The 18,786-nt window shown below is 38.5% G+C and overlaps 1 protein-coding gene across 1 annotated transcript; it reads right to left on the reverse strand.

The window, feature by feature from the left end:
- Positions 1-271: 271 nt before the first annotated feature.
- LOC129768903 (cytochrome b5) lies at positions 272-12,130 on the reverse strand. The gene is made up of 3 exons (XM_055770845.1): positions 11,871-12,130; positions 10,394-10,587; positions 272-1,032 (listed from the first exon to the last, which is right to left on the reverse strand). Exons 1-3 carry the CDS (start codon positions 11,985-11,987, stop codon positions 954-956), a joined length of 390 nt encoding a protein of 129 aa, XP_055626820.1. The 5' UTR covers positions 11,988-12,130; the 3' UTR covers positions 272-953.
- Positions 12,131-18,786: the final 6,656 nt, after the last annotated feature.

Below are 18,786 nucleotides of genomic sequence, written 5' to 3' on the forward strand. Positions count from 1 at the left end.
AAGGTAATTTTATAGGGTAGATTAGAAGATCAATCAATGCTCAGTTCTGCGATTGGACCCATGAACGTGCGCTTAGTAAGAAAACGTGAATGTGATAACGAAAAGTAAATTTTGTGAGGGGGACGAAGTTTGCCTGGTCAGCTAGTCTATAAAAAAAACTGTGAGGTGGAATGAAACAAGATGGGATCTCGACTGTGGAAAGCTCCTTTTTTGTTTCTAATGTGTATCATTAAATCATGCTTACATTTCGGATACAAGTAAAACACTCATATACATACAAATATAGATTTATTCCCGAGAAACAGTTTACGTATAATTTGTTAAATGTAAAAAAAAAAACAAATCATTCAGCCATGAAATATATCATTCCTATTGATTTTATTCTGGAATAAAACGTATTACCACCTACTACAAACCGTTATCTAACAACATTTTCCCTTTCGATCTTCAACAAAGATATAAGAAAAAAACTCGTCCCTAGTTTCATTCTGTGGTCAAAATAGAATAATGTTTAGTAGGTCGAAAAAAGATAAAATCCCTTCATGATGAAGGGTACCTAAAAGTAAGCTATATCATTTTAGTTCCTTGCAATTTGAATCTCACAGTCAAAGCCCAATAATAGGAAAAATGTGTTTAAAAAAATGCTACAGGAAACATGAAACTCGTATTTCTTCCGCCCAAATATCGATGGAATAACATGAGACAAGATGAACTGCGAACATTCTGTGGCTTCGGTACGATTTCGTTCTCTACGCGCACGCTTGTATTATTGTATACATTATATGTAAAACACAAGACAAATTGTCGACTGTATTGTGTCACTTACAAAATACTATTATTATGTGTATGTAGCGTATGTTGTGTGTTGTGTTGCTGCGTTCAAAAATCTTGTTTCATTTGGAATGAAGAAAGCGTTCGGCACGTACTTCTATTGAACACCAATACAGAGTGTGTTACTGGGTAAAATAGAACCGGTAGACAATGGTAGCTAACAACCCGAGGATCAGTGGCACGATCCAGGATTTCAGGGAGCTGTAACGATAAAGAAGATTTATTAGAATTGTCGTTAGAGGCGAATGAACTGAAAAGTTTCAAGCCTCTTTAATCCAAAATCATCATCATTAGAATTGTCTTGATTGATTTATCTTGTTATTCGTGAGTCTGCGTTTTCTGTGATTTTTTTGCTCATCTTGAGTCCCATAATGAAAATCACTAATATTACTAATATCACTTAATAAATTTCCTGTCCAGCACCTACAAAACATTATTAACCCAAAAATTATTAGCCAAAAACATTGGTGTAATTTATTAGACTATTGGTGTTAGAGTAAAGTTTGAAGAATTATTTAGGTTTTGATATTTGTTAGGTTATATTATTGAAACAATTTCCACACAATAATGTTATACAATTTTGAATGATACTGATGGTTAGTGGTAGCTAATAGATAAGCTTTCTATAACATGAAAAATAACCAAACGACCTGGCCGGGTAAGGGAGTAAAAAGTGCCCCCACACCAAATCAGTAGCTCTATGGCAAAATTGTATAGAATATTAAATAAGAAAGTAAGAAAGAAAGTACTAAAAAAATATTGAAATTTTGAATTTTTTTTTCGGGATTTAGAGATTCAGTACTACTCTTATTCATATTTAAATGTGTTCCTACGGCTTTTTTTAGATATGTGTGATTTTTTTTCAAAGTTTTTTGAGTGTTGCGCGGTACAAAAAATATTTTTGTTCTATTTTTAAAGGGTCTGGCTGGGTAAGGAAGTAAAAAGTGCCCCCAAACCAAATCACCAGCTGTATGGAAAATAGTGTATAGGATACTAAATAAAACATGTTGGCAGTAGTACCATATATTTGGGTCCTTATATGGGACAACATAGGCTCTATGGTGAAAAATGCATCTTTTCGTTGTTTTTATTTACATGTGACGTAATTTTTTTCTGATTTTTTAAGAGCATTGTGAGACACAAAGATAGTTTTGTTCTTCGTCTGCATTATTATTTTTATTTCCTTGAAATCGATCATTTTATTGTATTCGTGGTTTTCAATTGTAAGATTAAAATTAACAAAACATAATAATTCGGATTTTTTAAGTGTTCTTCTCATTAATCCGAATGATCTTTACACAAGGACTTTATTTTTTCTCACAGAGCTCTATCGCACTGCTGACTCCTATGAATTTGATAAACCATCTAAATCCAATGTAAAGATAATCTCATACATTTTAAGATACGAGGAAAAAAATCTTTCTACAGCGCAATGCTCTGAATATACCGACAAAATTTAGACATATAAAAAACAAAATTTAAATAAATATTAGAGCAGTACTGGGCCTCTCAATTCAAAATAAATTAAAAATGTCCAAAGGCCAAACAAGTATTTTTTTGCGCAATCCTATTAAAATAAAAAAAAAATTACGCTGCATGTGGAAAAAACAACACATACGAACGCATTAAAATAAAAATTAGAGCAAAAGTGAGTCTCAAAGCAATATTTTTTTCAGAATTTCGAAATGCCTGAAAATATATATATAATTTTTTGTACCGCGAAAAACACTCTAAAAATTCTGAAAAATATCAAAAATACCTAAAATATACTTAGGAAGAAATTTGAATACAAACTAGAGTAGTACTGAGTCTCAATGTAGAAAAAAATAAAATTTAATTTAAAATAAAAATGAAAATCAACTTAAATTTTTTTTAGTATTTAATTTTTTGATGAAAAAATTGTTTGAAAATATTGATCTATACACCTTAGCAAAGATGTACTTTCAGTATTTTTTGTTTCATATTTTTGTCTCAAAGTCATCGAGAATAGCGTGAAAAAAAACGAAAAGGTGCATTTTTCACCATAGATCCTATGTTGTATCATAAAAGAACTCAAATATATGGTACTACTGTCAAAATTTCATGTGAAGTACCCTATACAATAGAGATGGGCAAAACGGTTCGTTCAGTGAGCGGCTCAGTGCCGTGCGCTCAATGAAAAGAGCCGGCTCATTTGAGCGGCTCGACGGCTCTTTTCAAGAACTGGTTTATTCGGATATGTAAATAATGGAAGACGTAAAAAATAATGTTTAAAACAATAATCAGTGCAGAGAAAAGTAAAAATATTACTTTACTGAAGGTTTTCTCTGATATATTTCCATCATAATTTATTTTATTTAAATCGTTTATTTTTACAAGCTCAGTTACATAGGTTTAAAGAAGCCGAACTCCTTACTGTATTGTTACTAGTATATATACATTTTTCCTTAATTATAATGTTAATAATATAGGAAACCGATTACTCGCGGTCGACTCGAGCTTAGAAGAGTGACATATTTTCTTCAGGAAAAGGAGGGGATATGAGGATATGTTGACAATGATCACACTCACACTCTCAATCACACTCATCACACTCAATTCTTAAACCTATCTTATATCTAATATGTATTTACATTTCATCTTATTCTTAAGAAGGGATCCGATCTCTCACAAAGGAAAAGGAAAAGGAAAAACTAAGGGTATAAGGACAATCACAAACGAAGATCGATAGCTTTAAGGAATACATATATTTGGGACATGTAATTAAGGTCTAACCGAGCCAACACGTCTCTCACCGGCACCATGGGCTGCCTTCCTCGCGCCCGAAGGGTACATTTCCATCACAATGATCTTCTTTGTTTTTTTATTTATAAACATTATCTTTTCAATGTTATCTGATGGAAGTCTACTACATCTTTCACTGCAAACTTGTCTTGTTTTCGGAAAAACTCGCTCACATGGTACTGAAGTCGCCGGAACACATATTTTCAAAAAAAAAGATAGAGCTGCGTAGAGATAAATTTCCTTTCATTCCACCGGAACGAAGGGTCGCTTAGTCTCAGCAAATGTGGTTCCGCTAAATGATTATCTACAATAGATGTTGCAGCAGCTTTTGGATCATGTGAGGATCGAAGATTGCCAACCAATGCATCAAACTCCTCCCATACAGATGACAGCGCTTCATCACCAACGATTTGTGGTAGTTTCGTAAATGTGTATTCTATAGATGTCATTATTAGCATCCTTAACGACTGTTGTGCATAGTTGTACTTTCTGTTATCCCGAAAACCTTTCTGCTTGAAATGAGGATCTAGCAGTATTGGTTAGGCTACTAATTCGTCTAACTCAAGATTTGTAAATCACTTTACCAGCTCAGAAATCAATTCATTACACAAGTTTAAATAATCACTAGAACTGATTTCTCTTGATCCATATAATGTTGATCATGTCAAATTATCAGTCGGGAGAGTATAGCAGTTTTCGATAACGACACAGTTTTCTTCCCGTTTTATATCGAATGGAATGTTTTCATGATTAAGTATATTATATTAATCGCATCATTTCATTCGATACCCTTATGCGGGTTGGATTTATCATAAATAACTGTTATTTACCAGTCAAGCCCGTTCATCTGATACCCATATGATGGGCTTTTCAGAGGAAATGTAGTCTGCCATTTCGTAACGGTCGCCATTCTGGATTTACATTTTTCATGAATAACTGTGTTCTACTAGTCAAGTACTTTCATTTGATACCCATATTGATGAGGTTTTGGCAAAATATGTAGTCTGTCATTTTATAACGGCCGCCATCTTGGATTTCCATTTCACATAAATAACAATGTCCTACTAGTCAAGTACTTTCATTAGATACTCATATTGAGGGGGTTTTGAAAAAAATACATGTTTCGCCATTTTGAGGTGGCGGCCATTTTGGATTTACATTTTTCATAAATAACTGCGATCTACTAGTCAAGTCCTTTCATTTGATACCCATATTGATGTGGTTTTGGCAAAATATGTAGTTTGTCATTTTATAACGGCCGCTATCTTGGATTTCCACTTTACATAAATAACTATGTCCTACTAATCAAGTCCTTTCATTAGATACCCATATTTATGGGGTTTCAAGAAAATATGTAATCCGCCAAAATTTACAAACATACAAACAGTTAAATGAAACCGCTTAAAAAACAGCACGGGAAACATATATTTCTTCCGCACTGCCGCAAGCCACTGTTCGTCAGAACAAGGGTCCGATTCACGGTTCTTTATCAATAAGCCGGCTCTAAAAAGAAACACGGTTCTTTTATGAACCGTACTTCTTTTTTGAACCGTGGTTCTAAAATGAACGGCTCTTAAATGAACCGCGGTTCAAAAAGAGCTACGGCTCATAAAAGAACCGTGGGTTTTTTTTGAACCGTGGTTCATTCAAGAGCCGTTCATTTGAGAGCCGCGGCTCATTTTTAAAGAACCGTGGATCGTACGCTATTTCTGATGTACCGGAACAAATGAGCGGCTCGTGAGCGCTCGCCCATCTCTAACACATACTGAAACGAAGGCCGCAGACACATCTCTTTCGGGAAAGCGCCGCCTGAAAGAGAAAGAGTGTGAGGAGATGGAATTGTTCTTCAAGACACTAATCGCCTTGCACAAAGGCTTTGTGCCGCGGGCCGAAATGTGCAGGGACAAGAAAGAAGGCATCTTGACGAACGAACGCGAGGTGATTGAAAGGTGGAGGTAGCACTACGATGAAAACCAGAACGGCGCGTAGACCAAGACGGCGTTGATGAGGACTACATCGGTGCAGTGAACAACGACGGCGTACCAACCCCGTTAAATTTAAAGTTAAGTAGGCCGTTAATCAACTAATGAACCACAAAGCAGCTGGTAAGGATGCCCTCGTAGCGGAACTCTTCAAGGGAGGTCCGGGAAAACTTGTAGAATGTATGCAGTGGCTGATAGTCAGGAACTGTGGCACAGAACAGCTACCGGAGGAGTGGAAGGAAGGGGGAATCCGTCCTCTCTATAAAAAAGTTGACAAGTTAGATTGTGGGAACTACCGTGCAATCACGATCCTGAATGGTGCCTACAAAATTATGTCTCAGATCCTCTTTCGCCGTCTATCGCCAATATTAAGTAGATTTGTGGGAGGTTATCAGGCCGAATTATGCTCAGTTGCTCGACGACGAACCAGATGTTTACACTGCGGCAGATCCTCCAAAAGTGCCACCGTATCTTCGTCGACTTCAAGGCCGCATATGATACAATCAATCGACGACAGCTGTGAAGAATCATAGACTAACACTGCTTTCCTCGAAAGCTGACAAGACTGATTCAGGCAACAATGAACAGTGTGCGGATTTCAGGCGATCTGTCGGAATAGTTTAAGACTCACAAGGAACTTCGACAAGGCGATAGATTCTCCTGTCTGCTCTTCAACGTGGCGCTGGAAGGTGTTATGCGGAAAGCAGGCTTCAACATGCGGGGCACGATTTTCAACAAGTCTAGTCAATCTATCTGGTTCACCGACAACGTGAACATAATCGGAAGAACACATGCGACGGTAGCCGACTTTTATACCCGACTGAAACACGAAGCAGAGATGATTAGGCTTGGGATCAATGCGTCTCAGACAAAATACATGCTAGCTGGAGGGACTGATCACAACAGAATTCTTCTTGGTGGTAGTGTTGTGATCGACGGCGACGAGCTCGAGGTGATAGAGAAATTTGTCTACCTTTGTTCGTTGATAGCAACTGACAACAACAACAGCCGTGAAATTCGAAGACGCATTGTCAATGGAAGTCGTGCCTACTATGGGCTCCGCAAGTCCTCGAGGTCCAACAAACTCCGACCCCGTACGAAGTGTACCATGTACAAATCCCTAATTCGACCGGTTGTTCTCTATGGGCACGTAGCATGGACGATGCTTGAAGAGGACTCACAAGCACTTGGTGTTTTCGAACGCCGAGTGCTCAGAACAATATACGGTGGTGTACAGGAAAAGTATGAAGAAGGAGAATGAACCACGAACTAGCGCAACTCTACGGCGAACCCAGCATCCAGAAAGTCGCCAAGACTGGACGAGTGCGATGGGCAGGGCACGTTGCAAGATTTCCGGACAGCAGCCCCGCAAAGCTGGTGTTCGCATTGAATTCGGTAGGAACAAGAAGGAGAGGAGATCAGCGAGCGAGGTGGTTGGACCAGGTGGAGCAGGACTTGGCAAGAATCGGTGCAGCCGGGAGTTGGAGAACTGCAGCCATGGTCCGGGTTTATTGGAGAAGAGTAGTGAATCATATATAATCTCAATGGGATGTAGAATCAGATTAAATAAATAAAAAAAAGCCAAAATCCGTGTAAAAATGTAACAAACAGTGAATTATTAGTTTAAAATGCAAACCATTATTCTAACAATTGATTAACTGATTTTATTTGCATGTTACATTCAAGATATCCTTTTATTTCTCAGTTACTAATCAGTGATACAATACAAACTTATTCCATGAAAAGTCACATCAATTACTGGAGTCACTTTTTACACGGTTGGTACGTGCTGCGCAAAAAACCGCGTGAATTCCGAAAGCTTGTAAATCAATCAACTGCGACGTTTGTATCAACTGCGAATTCTAGGAAATGCCAATCTGGTTGGCAAAGGGTTTCTAGTAATCCTTCAAAGTTGGTTCGATGAAAGTCAAGTCCAAGTTCATCCCGAATATTCTCATGTACGCTGGATTCTGAGAAACTAATTGTTACCTCAAAAGCAGGATGGTTGTGGCACCGAGAGAGCATAGTTTCATTCACCAAGACAAAATCCAACATTCGTGCGTTTTGATTAGCTCGTCAAAGCTGCCACCTTGATCAAAAAGTTCCCAGAATTTATTTAGGAAATGAAAAATACAAGATTATAAATCAATATCATGCAATCATTGTGCAAAGTACTTCCCATCGACTGCAACGCACTCATGCCAGCGCTTGATCCGATCCTCGAAACATTTATTATACATATTCGAATTGCGGTATGGTCATCAGCGCCATCTTCGATTTTTCTATTATCTCATTTCGGGTGCTGAAACGTGGTTGCTTGAGTCGTTCGAATAGGAAAAAGTCGCAGGGAGCCAAATCAGGTGAATTCGATGTTTGCTGAATGGTTTTCTTTTCGTTTTTAGCCAAATATTCACGAATGATTGATTTTGCAAGTTTTGCAAAATGTACAAAATCGAGGCACGCACAATAGCAGATGTACTCAATACACCGTAGCTTTTAAAAATGTTAAACTATCACACTACAAATTTTATAGAATTTCAATGGCAAATGTACCAACCTACAGAGAATTGAAAAACAAAAACGGGTTACTAAGAGCGCCACACGGCTATGATTCCGGAACTTTTTGATTAAGGTACACCCAGGTTTTTTTACGCGGGGATATGTACCTCGTAAAAAAATGCGTTAATTGGAAAATCCGCGCAAAAAACCGCGTAAAAAACCTGGGTGTAGTATACACAAACAACATCGAAAATACATCCAGTTTTTAGATTTCACATCGATAAAGGCGAAAGCGCGAGCTATGCGGCTGAAATGTGAAGAGTGAATAGTAGTGGATAGTGTCTATGGTCCTGATCTTCTTCTTCTTATATGGCACTAACGTTCCTAGAGGAACTCCGCCGTCTCAACGTAGTATTACTTGCGTCATTTTTATTAGTACTTAGTTGAGATTTCTATGCCAAATAACACGCCTTGAATGTATTCTGAGTGGCAAGCTCTAGAATACGCGTGACCACAGTGCAAGTCAGAGGAAATTTCTTTGAAGAAAAATTTCCCCGACCAGAACGGGAATCGAACCCGAACCCCCGGCATGTTAGGTTTTTGACGCTAACCACTCGGCCACGGGAGCACGATAAATAAAAAGTCCTGATACGCAACAGTTAAGCATGACATCTTGTCATTCAGATGACCATCAAGAGACCAACATCAAACTGATCATCATGAAAGAGAACGATTGGAATAATCATCGGGACTTTTCTTAATCCCCACAGTTCCTTGAGTTCCATGGCCAATGGTCGATATTCGCAAATTTTGCAACCATGGGTCTGCTCTAGCTTTTGGTTCAATGGAATAGCGACATCGATGATAGTGACTCGTCGGCCGTTCTTGTCGTAGTTAATGTATTCGTCCGGATTCTTGAGTCATACATGTTCGTTAGAATTAGATTGACGGGGCATCACAATCAAGTGTAATCATATGAAGGACGGAATGTGCATAACTGACATCGAAAATAGCTAATGTTGTTATCAACGGATCGAGTTTTAACCATAAAAGCCAATAAATCCAAAAATTTGAACCAAACATCAATAAATTTAGTTTTTTCTACGGCTTTTGACGCAATAGCGTCTTAAGGTGGAAACAGAATGCCGCGTTGTGCGTTGCTTCTCATCAGCTGTCGTTGCTTGCGTTTTGTACTAAAACATTTGCCCGACGCAGTCTGTTGATTTGCAGTCACAATCTAGCATTCGCGTCACCGCTTTTAATGTAAACAAAAACAAAATAAAATTCGTATGAAAATCTTGTTCTTATAGTGTCCACGGATCAGTTGAATGTTTTTAAAAACAACATATTACCATATCCGCGCTGGCGGCATTGAACTTCGTTCACTAGTTTAGGGGAGCGTGAAAGAATAGCTGTTTTCAGTCGGAATGAACACCGTTTTCAAAATTAAAATTATGAATGTAAATTAGCTTTTCCATATCAAACTAGTATTCCATTTAAATGAAAAACATTTTTGTTTGCAGGTGGTGAAAAAGTCTCATACGAAAATTGATTATGAAGACAACTCTATATTATGATGAAAAAATTCAGCAACAATGTTGGAATTGTTTAGCCATATGGTTGAATGAAAGTCAGAAACACGTGTTTCAAATAATCAAATAACATGATGTGAAAATTTTCATTCAAATTTTAGAATTTGAAAACCGGCTTCGTGTCATCTAATCTGATAGAGATTACACTAACGAGTTTGGGACCCAAATTATGGCCCTAATTTGAAGTTGCCACCAGATGTCGACACCATGCCACTGCCATCGATAATTCGGCGCAAGCAGTTTAGAACAAATGCTAGCGTTTAGTACAACGATGCTAATGACGCAACGCATTATTGTGTTTGACTAAATGGAAACACACATATTTAAAATGAAGTGTCAAAGCACAATTGTCGCAATGCGACGCATAGCGCGGCATTGTGGTCCCACCTTTAGAAAACCTACGTCGTAAATAATTAAATAAATTTATCTGTATGAGCGCACTGTTAGGACAGCACTTTTCCTCGTGACAAACACAATTGAACCGTCGACGAATACAGAAGAGAAATTCCCAGCGTGCGCTTCGTTCATGTGAATCACATCAGAAGCGCCAATAATTGCACTCCTAATCAGTCGACTATCAATATGGTAGCGTTATAGAACGATGCTTCAAAAACAATTAACTGAATGTGGTTGCTTTTCGAGTTCAGAGACACAGTACTTTGCGAATTGCACTCCCACTTCATTTTACTCGTCGCTTGTGCTTATGCATAATTTGAGTCTTCTTACTTTTCGTCCTTTTGCTCGGTGTTCCAGTCGGGTTCCTTCTTGATTGGCACCTGTTTACGCTCTGATTCGATCAGTTCGCCTATCTTGAATTTCTTCATCATATCACGGGCATCTGTGCTATGGCCAACATCTTCGAAAGCTTCCGTTGCTTCCTTACCGGCCTGTTCCAGAAGTACTTCCTCGCCACCGGGATGCTGTAAGAATTGAGCATATTAATATGTGATCACCGTTGTAAAATTATTATCTGTATTTTGTGTGATATGACTTTTTTCCTTTTCTGTCTCAGTATGACTCGCAATTTTTTTATCACCGAAAAAATGAAACAACATGATAATCGCGGCTGTTATCAGAAGGCTCACAAGATTAAAATTTTCTTGCAGACAAGAGGTTCTTTTTCACAAGTAATAGGAAGCGAGCAAAATTTAAACAGCGGTAGTAAATTAAATATCGATGCTATTCCAACAAAATGACTTGCATTTTAGCATTGTGCTATCTCATTGTTCAATAAACCTTGATCTTGGAAAATAGTAATCACTGTATGCATCAGTTTTCCTATATCATCATCTATGACGAATAAATAAAAATAATCATATCATATACTCGAACTTCTCGATTCCATAGTGAGTGTACCAGATAATCAGAGGCATCAAGAGAATTCCAGCATTAGCAACTGATACAGGCATTAGAAGTGATTATTTTATTTATTCTATACCCGTTTAAGCCACTCATTTGCTGATTATCATCTGAGGCCGACAAACTTTCTTTTACTTTATTCCCAATAACAACTTGTTTCGGTCTATGCGCACATACCGCCTTCTCTCCATCGAACCTTCACCTTGTGGAAAAATGTTAGAAAAGAAAGTTGTTGCATATTCAACTTGTGGTATGAATGTGCAAACGATTTCCGTTATGAGTCTCGGATTAGTCTCGAGTGAATTCACGAAGATTCGATATCTATTTCATATGCCATATCTGTAGGGTGTGGTTTTCATTCCTCAGTGATCAGATCTCAGCAGTGATTAAATCTCATTGATGAATACTTTGGCTGATTTTTCTCATGGTGACCTTGAACTTTGTACACCGAATTTACAATAAACTTTGCACGCATATATCCAGCGTTTATTGCTGTGTGCGTTTTATTCAGAATGACGCACACGAAATTGCCAATGTTTATGTTCCGAAAAAATAACAATTTTTCACACTTCCGTATTACCCGCTTGATTGAAATGTGTCAATCGAAAACATTGTTGCTGACTACAAGTTTACCAACTAGCACAACACCAAAAATAATACAACTAAACTGCATTACGTTATGTAACGTCACGAATTTGCTTGTGAAACCTGGAACAAATGCAATTGAAAATCACTTATCGCTCTGAGGTGACTATCAGGGAGTGAAAAACGGAATTCATGCTCGCGACGATAAGCAAAGAACGATGTCCACGTAGACCACGGTAACGCAAAAACCAGTAATTACCTCGTTGAGAAACTCCGTCACATCGTAGATACTGTTGTGAATCACTAGCCAGGTGGACTTATTTGTGTTGTGGGCTTTGATCTCAGCCAGCGAGTAAGTTTTCACTTCAGCAGCCATTCCTATTATGTTTACTTCGAATGATAGTTACTGCTAGAGATGACTGGCACTTATATCGCCACTTGAGAACACACGTGCTGATTAATATTTTAATATGCTTTCGTTGACATCCAGTATGGAACTACTAAGAGGGAGGTGAGAAAGCATTAAGTTTTGTTCGCCGTGCATGGATGATGGAGTGTTGCCAGATAGTTTTACATTGCAGCAGTGAATTTTATAGAATCCACCTTTATTGACAGAACAGCTGAAACCACGGTGTGCATTAAACACAGTGCTGAACCCTGATTTATGGCGGGTTTACATTAGGGAGATCTATAGCTATAGATGGATTTATTCACGTGAAAATAGGTGTAAACCTGTGTAAACGGGTGAGAATAAATATGATACACTTATTCGAGGTATATATGACTTGAATAAATTCAGCATATGTAAACGCTTGTGAATTTCTCACTGGTGAGAAATCACTAAAGTTGGATGTAGTTCTACTTCAGGTGAATAAATTCACCGAAAATATGAATATATTCATTATAGAAGTTCACGCTAGTGTAAACGGTTGATGCGATTTCTATAAATCTCATCATGTTTCTTCACATGAATATATCCCTAGTCTAAACCCACCCTTAGACATGGGATGATCGCGGATGCGAACAGGTGGTGAAAAAGCAGGGTCATTTCACGACGCACGATTTTGAACAACCCCTTCCCCCTCCATGGACAAGCGTGGACATTTCTTATACCCCTCCCCCTGTTTTCCACGAGAACATTTTTCCATTTTTTTGGAATAAAAATTGGGAAAGTAATTGAACTGCGCGTCAATTCCATTTTTAGTTCGTTTCTATTTTCTATGTTATGTTTAAACATTGATAAAGAAGTTTATTAATAGTTTATTAATATTAGCGGTTTGTACTCAATTCTTTGATTCTTTTTCCAATATTGACCGTGAAGTTATTTGCGTAACTCCTTGATTTATTTTTCCATTCGCTATCCAACTCTGGACGAGTAAAGTTCAGTGTTGGTATTGTGCGTTGCCACTTTTCCTATTGTGATATTGGTATAGTGTACGAGTAAAGCTCATTGCTGTCCGCTTTCGAACTGACCTTTTGTGAAGTGGAATAAATGAACAAAAGAAGCAGCGCTCTTGTGGCGACCCAGATTGCGGCTGTTGAACTGAGTCGGCATAACGGGATCGCTATCGCGTGACTGTTGCAAACGGGATTCATCATCACGTGGCCATGTAAGCTATTCTTGCGCTATTGTGTTGTCTCCGTAGCGCGTAGCCTCTGTCTCTCCCTGATTAGGGCAGTAGAGCGCATTATCGGAACAACTTATATATTAAGGTACACATATTTATCATGAATATTATTATTCAACTTATTTGTTCATTTTTAATATTATTATCTTATTTTTTTTTGTTTTGCTATTTTTTTGAGATTATTGTTAAAATCAATAAAAAGTTAGAAATAAGACAGAATTTTTTGTAAAATGGAGAATAGTGGAGGATCTCCAGAGAAGAAGATCTCCGATAATGAATCCCATACAAGATCTGGGAATAAACATAAACGAGTCCCTCATAAGGAAGATACGAATTCGCTCATCCTACCAAGCCCCCCTCTAAGAAAATTGCAAGCCTTCCTTCTCAACCCACTGTTACTCCCACTCCCCATCTCCCATCATCGATTTCGCTTCCCCCTTCTGATATTTCCGATCCAACCCAATCCTCGTCCTCGTCCACATCTTCGTCTTCCCCCTCTGTTGTCACCGCTCTACGTGTCAGACTTTATCCAGAAGATGTACCTGAAACTGGCCCGTGGGTTGTTTTCCTCCGGCCAAAACCGAAAGGAAAAAGCCTTAACGTGATTCAGATCATGAAATATCTGGCCAGATACACTTCTGTATCTGAAATTCGCAGGGTTAGACCGAACAAATTGCGAGTTGTCGTGAATGACCGGAAACACGCAAACGAGATTGTTGCTGATTAACATTTCACTCTCGAATATCGAACATTTATACCCTCCCATAACGTAGAAATTGGGGGGGTGATAACTGAAGTCGGACGGCGTAAATTTAGTTTGGCCCCATCATGGGAAAGTTTCCCGAGTTGGCGACAGTCCAAGATTTTCACTTCCATTGAGGGGAGCCTCTTGAACTTGCCCTTTCCTTCTGTTCTTATTTGTTCGCTCGTCAGACCCGTCATTGTTGATATATGACCTTTGTAACAGCTTCAATATGACCGTTTTGAATACTGGGGAAACAACACGTGTACCTAAACCTCCTGCTAACCCAAGTGCTCTTGACATCTCGCTTTGCTCGAATTCACTATCGTTAGATTGCAAGTGGAATGTAATCCAGGACCCCAACGGTAGTGATTACTTGCAAATCAAAATTTCCATCACCATTGGGTCGAATTCTTCTGAATCTATAAACATGGCATATGACCTCACAAGACACATTGACTGGAAAAATATGCGGACGCGCTTGCTCTAGCCATCAATTCCAGAGATGGCTTACCTCCATTGGAGGAGCATAATTTCCTTTCTCGTTTGATCTATGACAGCGCGGTTCGCGCTCAAACGAAACCCATCCCAGGTTCCACTATTCGTCGAAGGCCTCCCAATCTATGGTGGGATAGCCAGTGTTCGAAGCTTTATCAGGATAAATCGAATGCATTTAAAGTTTTTCGAAAACGTGGAACCATTGAAAATTATGAAACGTATTTAGCCCATGAAAATCAATTTAAAAACATGATCAAAGGGAAAAGCGTGCTTATTGGCGAAATTTCGTGGGAGAACCGTAAATGAAAAAAATATGGAAAGTGGCTCGAAACATGAGAAATCGCTCTTCAACGAATGAAAGCGAAGAATATTCACATCGATGGATTTTTAATCTTGCACGAAAGGTTTGTCCCGATTCCGCTCCCGTGCAAAAAATTGTTCGAGATATACCACAAGATAGGTGCGATCTTGATTCCGAGTTTTCGATGGTAGAATTCTCTCTTGCTCTCCTTTCATGTAACAATTCTGCTCCGGGATCGGATAGAATTAAGTTCAACTTGCAGAAAAACCTGATGATTGGAGACAAGTACGAGTTATAGTTATTCAAAAACCCGAAAAGCCCGCGTCCGACTTCAATTCGCCTTGATCGATGGGTTGAAACGAATGGCTTACTTTCAGATACACAATATGGGTTCCGTAGGGGCAAGGGGACGAATGGTTGTCTTGCGTTGCTTTCTTCAGAAATTCAAATGGCTTACGCAGAAAAAAAACAAATGGCTTCAGTATTCTTGGACATAAAGGAGGCCTTTGATTCTGTTTCAATAGAGGTTTTGTTAGACAAATTACACTCTCGGGGTCTGCCGCCTCTATTGAATAACATGTTATATAACTTGCTTTGTGAGAAACATTTGAACTTTTCTCACGGAGATTCGGCAGTAAGTCGGTTCTCTTACATGGGCCTCCCCCATGGCACAACTTCTATGTAAGCCATATTGACAATTGCCTTACACAAAATTACAAAACTTGCGGATGATGGAGTGGTGTCTGTCGAAGGATCAAACGAATCCGACCTGCAAGGACCCTTACAAGATACTTTGAACAATTTTTCAACCTGGGCCATTGGGCTAGGGTTCGATTTTTCCACGGAGAAAACAGAGATGGTGGTTTTTTCTAGGAAGCATAGACCAGCAAAACCAAAGCTCCAACTTTTGGGTAAACCGATCACTTATGCTATGTCATTCAAGTATCTTGGGATCTGGTTCGACTCCAAATGTACTTGGGGGGCCCATATTAGGTATCTGAGTAAAAAGAGCCAACAAAGAATAAACTTTCTCCGTACAATTACCGGCATCAGTTACCGGTTGTATCGAAAAACTATTCTCTCAGTGAAGGAGTACGGCAGTTTCTGTTTTCAATCAGCTGCCAAAGCACACCTCTTAAACTCGATCGAATTCAGTATCTTTGTCTCCGTATTGTGTTGGGATGTATGCCCTCAACGCATACCATGAGTCTCGAGGTTTTGGCAGGCGTACTCCCACTAAAAGATCGCTTCAATTTATTACCTCTTCGGTTCTTCATCCGGTGTAAGGTCATGAACCCATTGGTGATCGGAAATTTTGAGCAGCTGATCGAGCTAAATTTTCACTCGGATTCATGAGTTCATATCATGAATTCATCTCCATGCAGGTTGATCCTTCTTCGTATATTCCCAACCGTCTCAGCAAACATTAAATCGCATAACAAGCGTATATATAACATCATATGCCCTAAAATTTGGTTGGCATATAATGCGCCGAACTGGCATATGCATGCAAAAGTGGAGGCCATATACATACATGGCAAATGCTTACCGAATTTGTTTGGATGAATATGCAAACGCCATTTTTATATATGAGTATTTCACGAATCGCCATTTTTATATATGAGTATTTATGTTAGTAGAAATAATAATTGTTTGATTGACTTGTGTTGGGAGTGGAATATGAATGTTTAAAATGGCACAGATTGATGTTAGGCGAAAACTCCGATGTGGGTTCGAACTCCGGTCGTCTGGATTATCATCCATTATCATTCAACAGCGATTAAAACTTTCGAGTGCATCAGCATTTCATTGACATTTCAATATGATGTAATATGTTCTTTATTAGGATCTAATATGATTTACTGTTTCATGATTTTCTTCAGCATGCAACACGATTTACTACAGTACTGAATCGATTTAAATTATACGCGTATACGACACACAAACTGCATCAGCGTAATATACGCACATGATGCGGATTAAATATATTTTACGACAATGTACATCATAAAATTGATGTTTATTATACCGATATGCGACTTAATTTGATAATGGTATATAAAATCGAGTTTTTACATTTTATGCGATATCAAATATACACGATACATACTCCGATTGATATTATATGCGATTATGATTTATTTGGATTTCTTGTAAGACTTGGCACGTGCAAAATTATACGATTTAATGTTTGCTGGGGTGTTTGTTTTCCTGACTACATCAATTCCTCTGTGCATTTTGATCTGTTCATGAAGGAGAAAATTCATGATATTCCAGATTATCTTCTATCGGGGATCGTTCCTACGATCTTCAATGCAAAGTATGGGCGTATCAATTGTGATAATATGTACTTTACTAATGGGTCCTCTATGAATGAGTCCACAGGATTTGGAGTGTTCAACGTATTTTTTAGCACCTCACACAGTCTTCAGAATCCTTGCTCAGTATATATTGCTGAATTGGCAACGATATACTGGGCGCTGGACAGCGTCGCCTCACGACCTGTTGAACACCATTACATTTAAACGGATGCATCGAAGTTTTTGTGGTATATAATGTTTTTCGTTACAAATAAATTTGATGAACGTCCTTTTACGTTTGATATGTTGCCTAGGACTACCAAAATATGTGAACGGAAGAATTGTCAAACGATCATTGTATTTTACATTTCCCTCTGAAATTATTGCACATCTCATGTTTACGTAGTTCTCGAACCGCGAAAGTTCGTTCACCTCTAGTGTCTGGAATGGCGATTTTCCCAGGCTTGTCAGTTTAAAAGTACGATTTAGGGAAACATATTCCGGTCTGCACAACGACAAGCGAGTACAAAAGCTCTTAACACCAAAAAATACCCCCGACTTGCACGTATTTGCAAAGCGGATTCCCCCAGGCACATTGATTTTGAAATCCGTGTTAAGGAAACACAGCTCGGTGGGAACAAAAATACCTCCGATTTGCATGTATATTTGCAGAGCGGATTTCCACAGGTACATCGATTTTGAAGTCTGTGTTGGGGAAACCGTATATCGGGCCAACCTGAGAGAGAGGAGCCAGCTCGCTTTTGTTGTGATCACCCTTATGTCAGCGCGGACCAGTCACGGTGAACTAAGGGGAAGTATTGAAATATGTAGAAAATTTCAAAATGACATTTTTTTGCAAGACATTTTATGTGAAAATAATTTTGACGTCGGACTACATCCTTCATTTCTATACAGGGGTGTAAGTTCAAAGCTTCGAAAACAAGAGTGTTACATTGGAGAAACAAGATTTTGAGCAATAAAACCTCTTCGCCGGTTGAAAGAAATGTAATGATAACCGCTTCATTCGAAAGATAAAATGTCTACGCGTTATATGTGTGTTACTTATTGATCCAAAAACTTGTTTCAATAGCTAAAAAATTGCTTTGAAGGCAAGCAATTGAAATCACAAAAATCTGTATATAAGGAATATAAGGTGCAAGCTCGGAAATGCACTCAATTATAATTGTACAGCGGTTAGATCATTTTGGAACAGTTACTGCTACAAAAAAAAAACTTGCTACTGTGAAGAAGGCGACCAGCAAGAAGAAAGCTGCTGATACTACTGGTGTGGCTGCCCGAAAGCAAAAGTCAAACAAATCCTCAAAAATCGCTGCATGCAAGCCGAAAACGCCGAAGCCATAGAAATCAGTAGCAGCTTCGAAAAAAACTACCATAGCCACACATAACGCACAACACGAGAGAAAACAAGATAGTGTTTTCAGCAAATCAAATCCAGTTCTTTTCAGAAAGAGTTTATCAAATATTGCGGTCAAATACATTCTTTTTGTAATTTCTTCGATCAAGTGCGATCAACGTAAGATTACATCTTTCGAGCACTTTTTAGGGGTACAATGAATCTTGAGAAAGACAATTCATTCCGGATCGACACTCACACAAACAATGTTCACTCATCAATGTCACAAAAGGAAAGTGAGTGTTGTGAGGGAGAGCAGAGTGAGCGCTTCATTTATGTAGACTGTTTGGAA

The sequence above is a fragment of the Toxorhynchites rutilus genome, chromosome 2 (assembly GCF_029784135.1).
Source record: "Toxorhynchites rutilus septentrionalis strain SRP chromosome 2, ASM2978413v1, whole genome shotgun sequence".
NCBI lineage: Eukaryota > Metazoa > Arthropoda > Insecta > Diptera > Culicidae > Toxorhynchites > Toxorhynchites rutilus.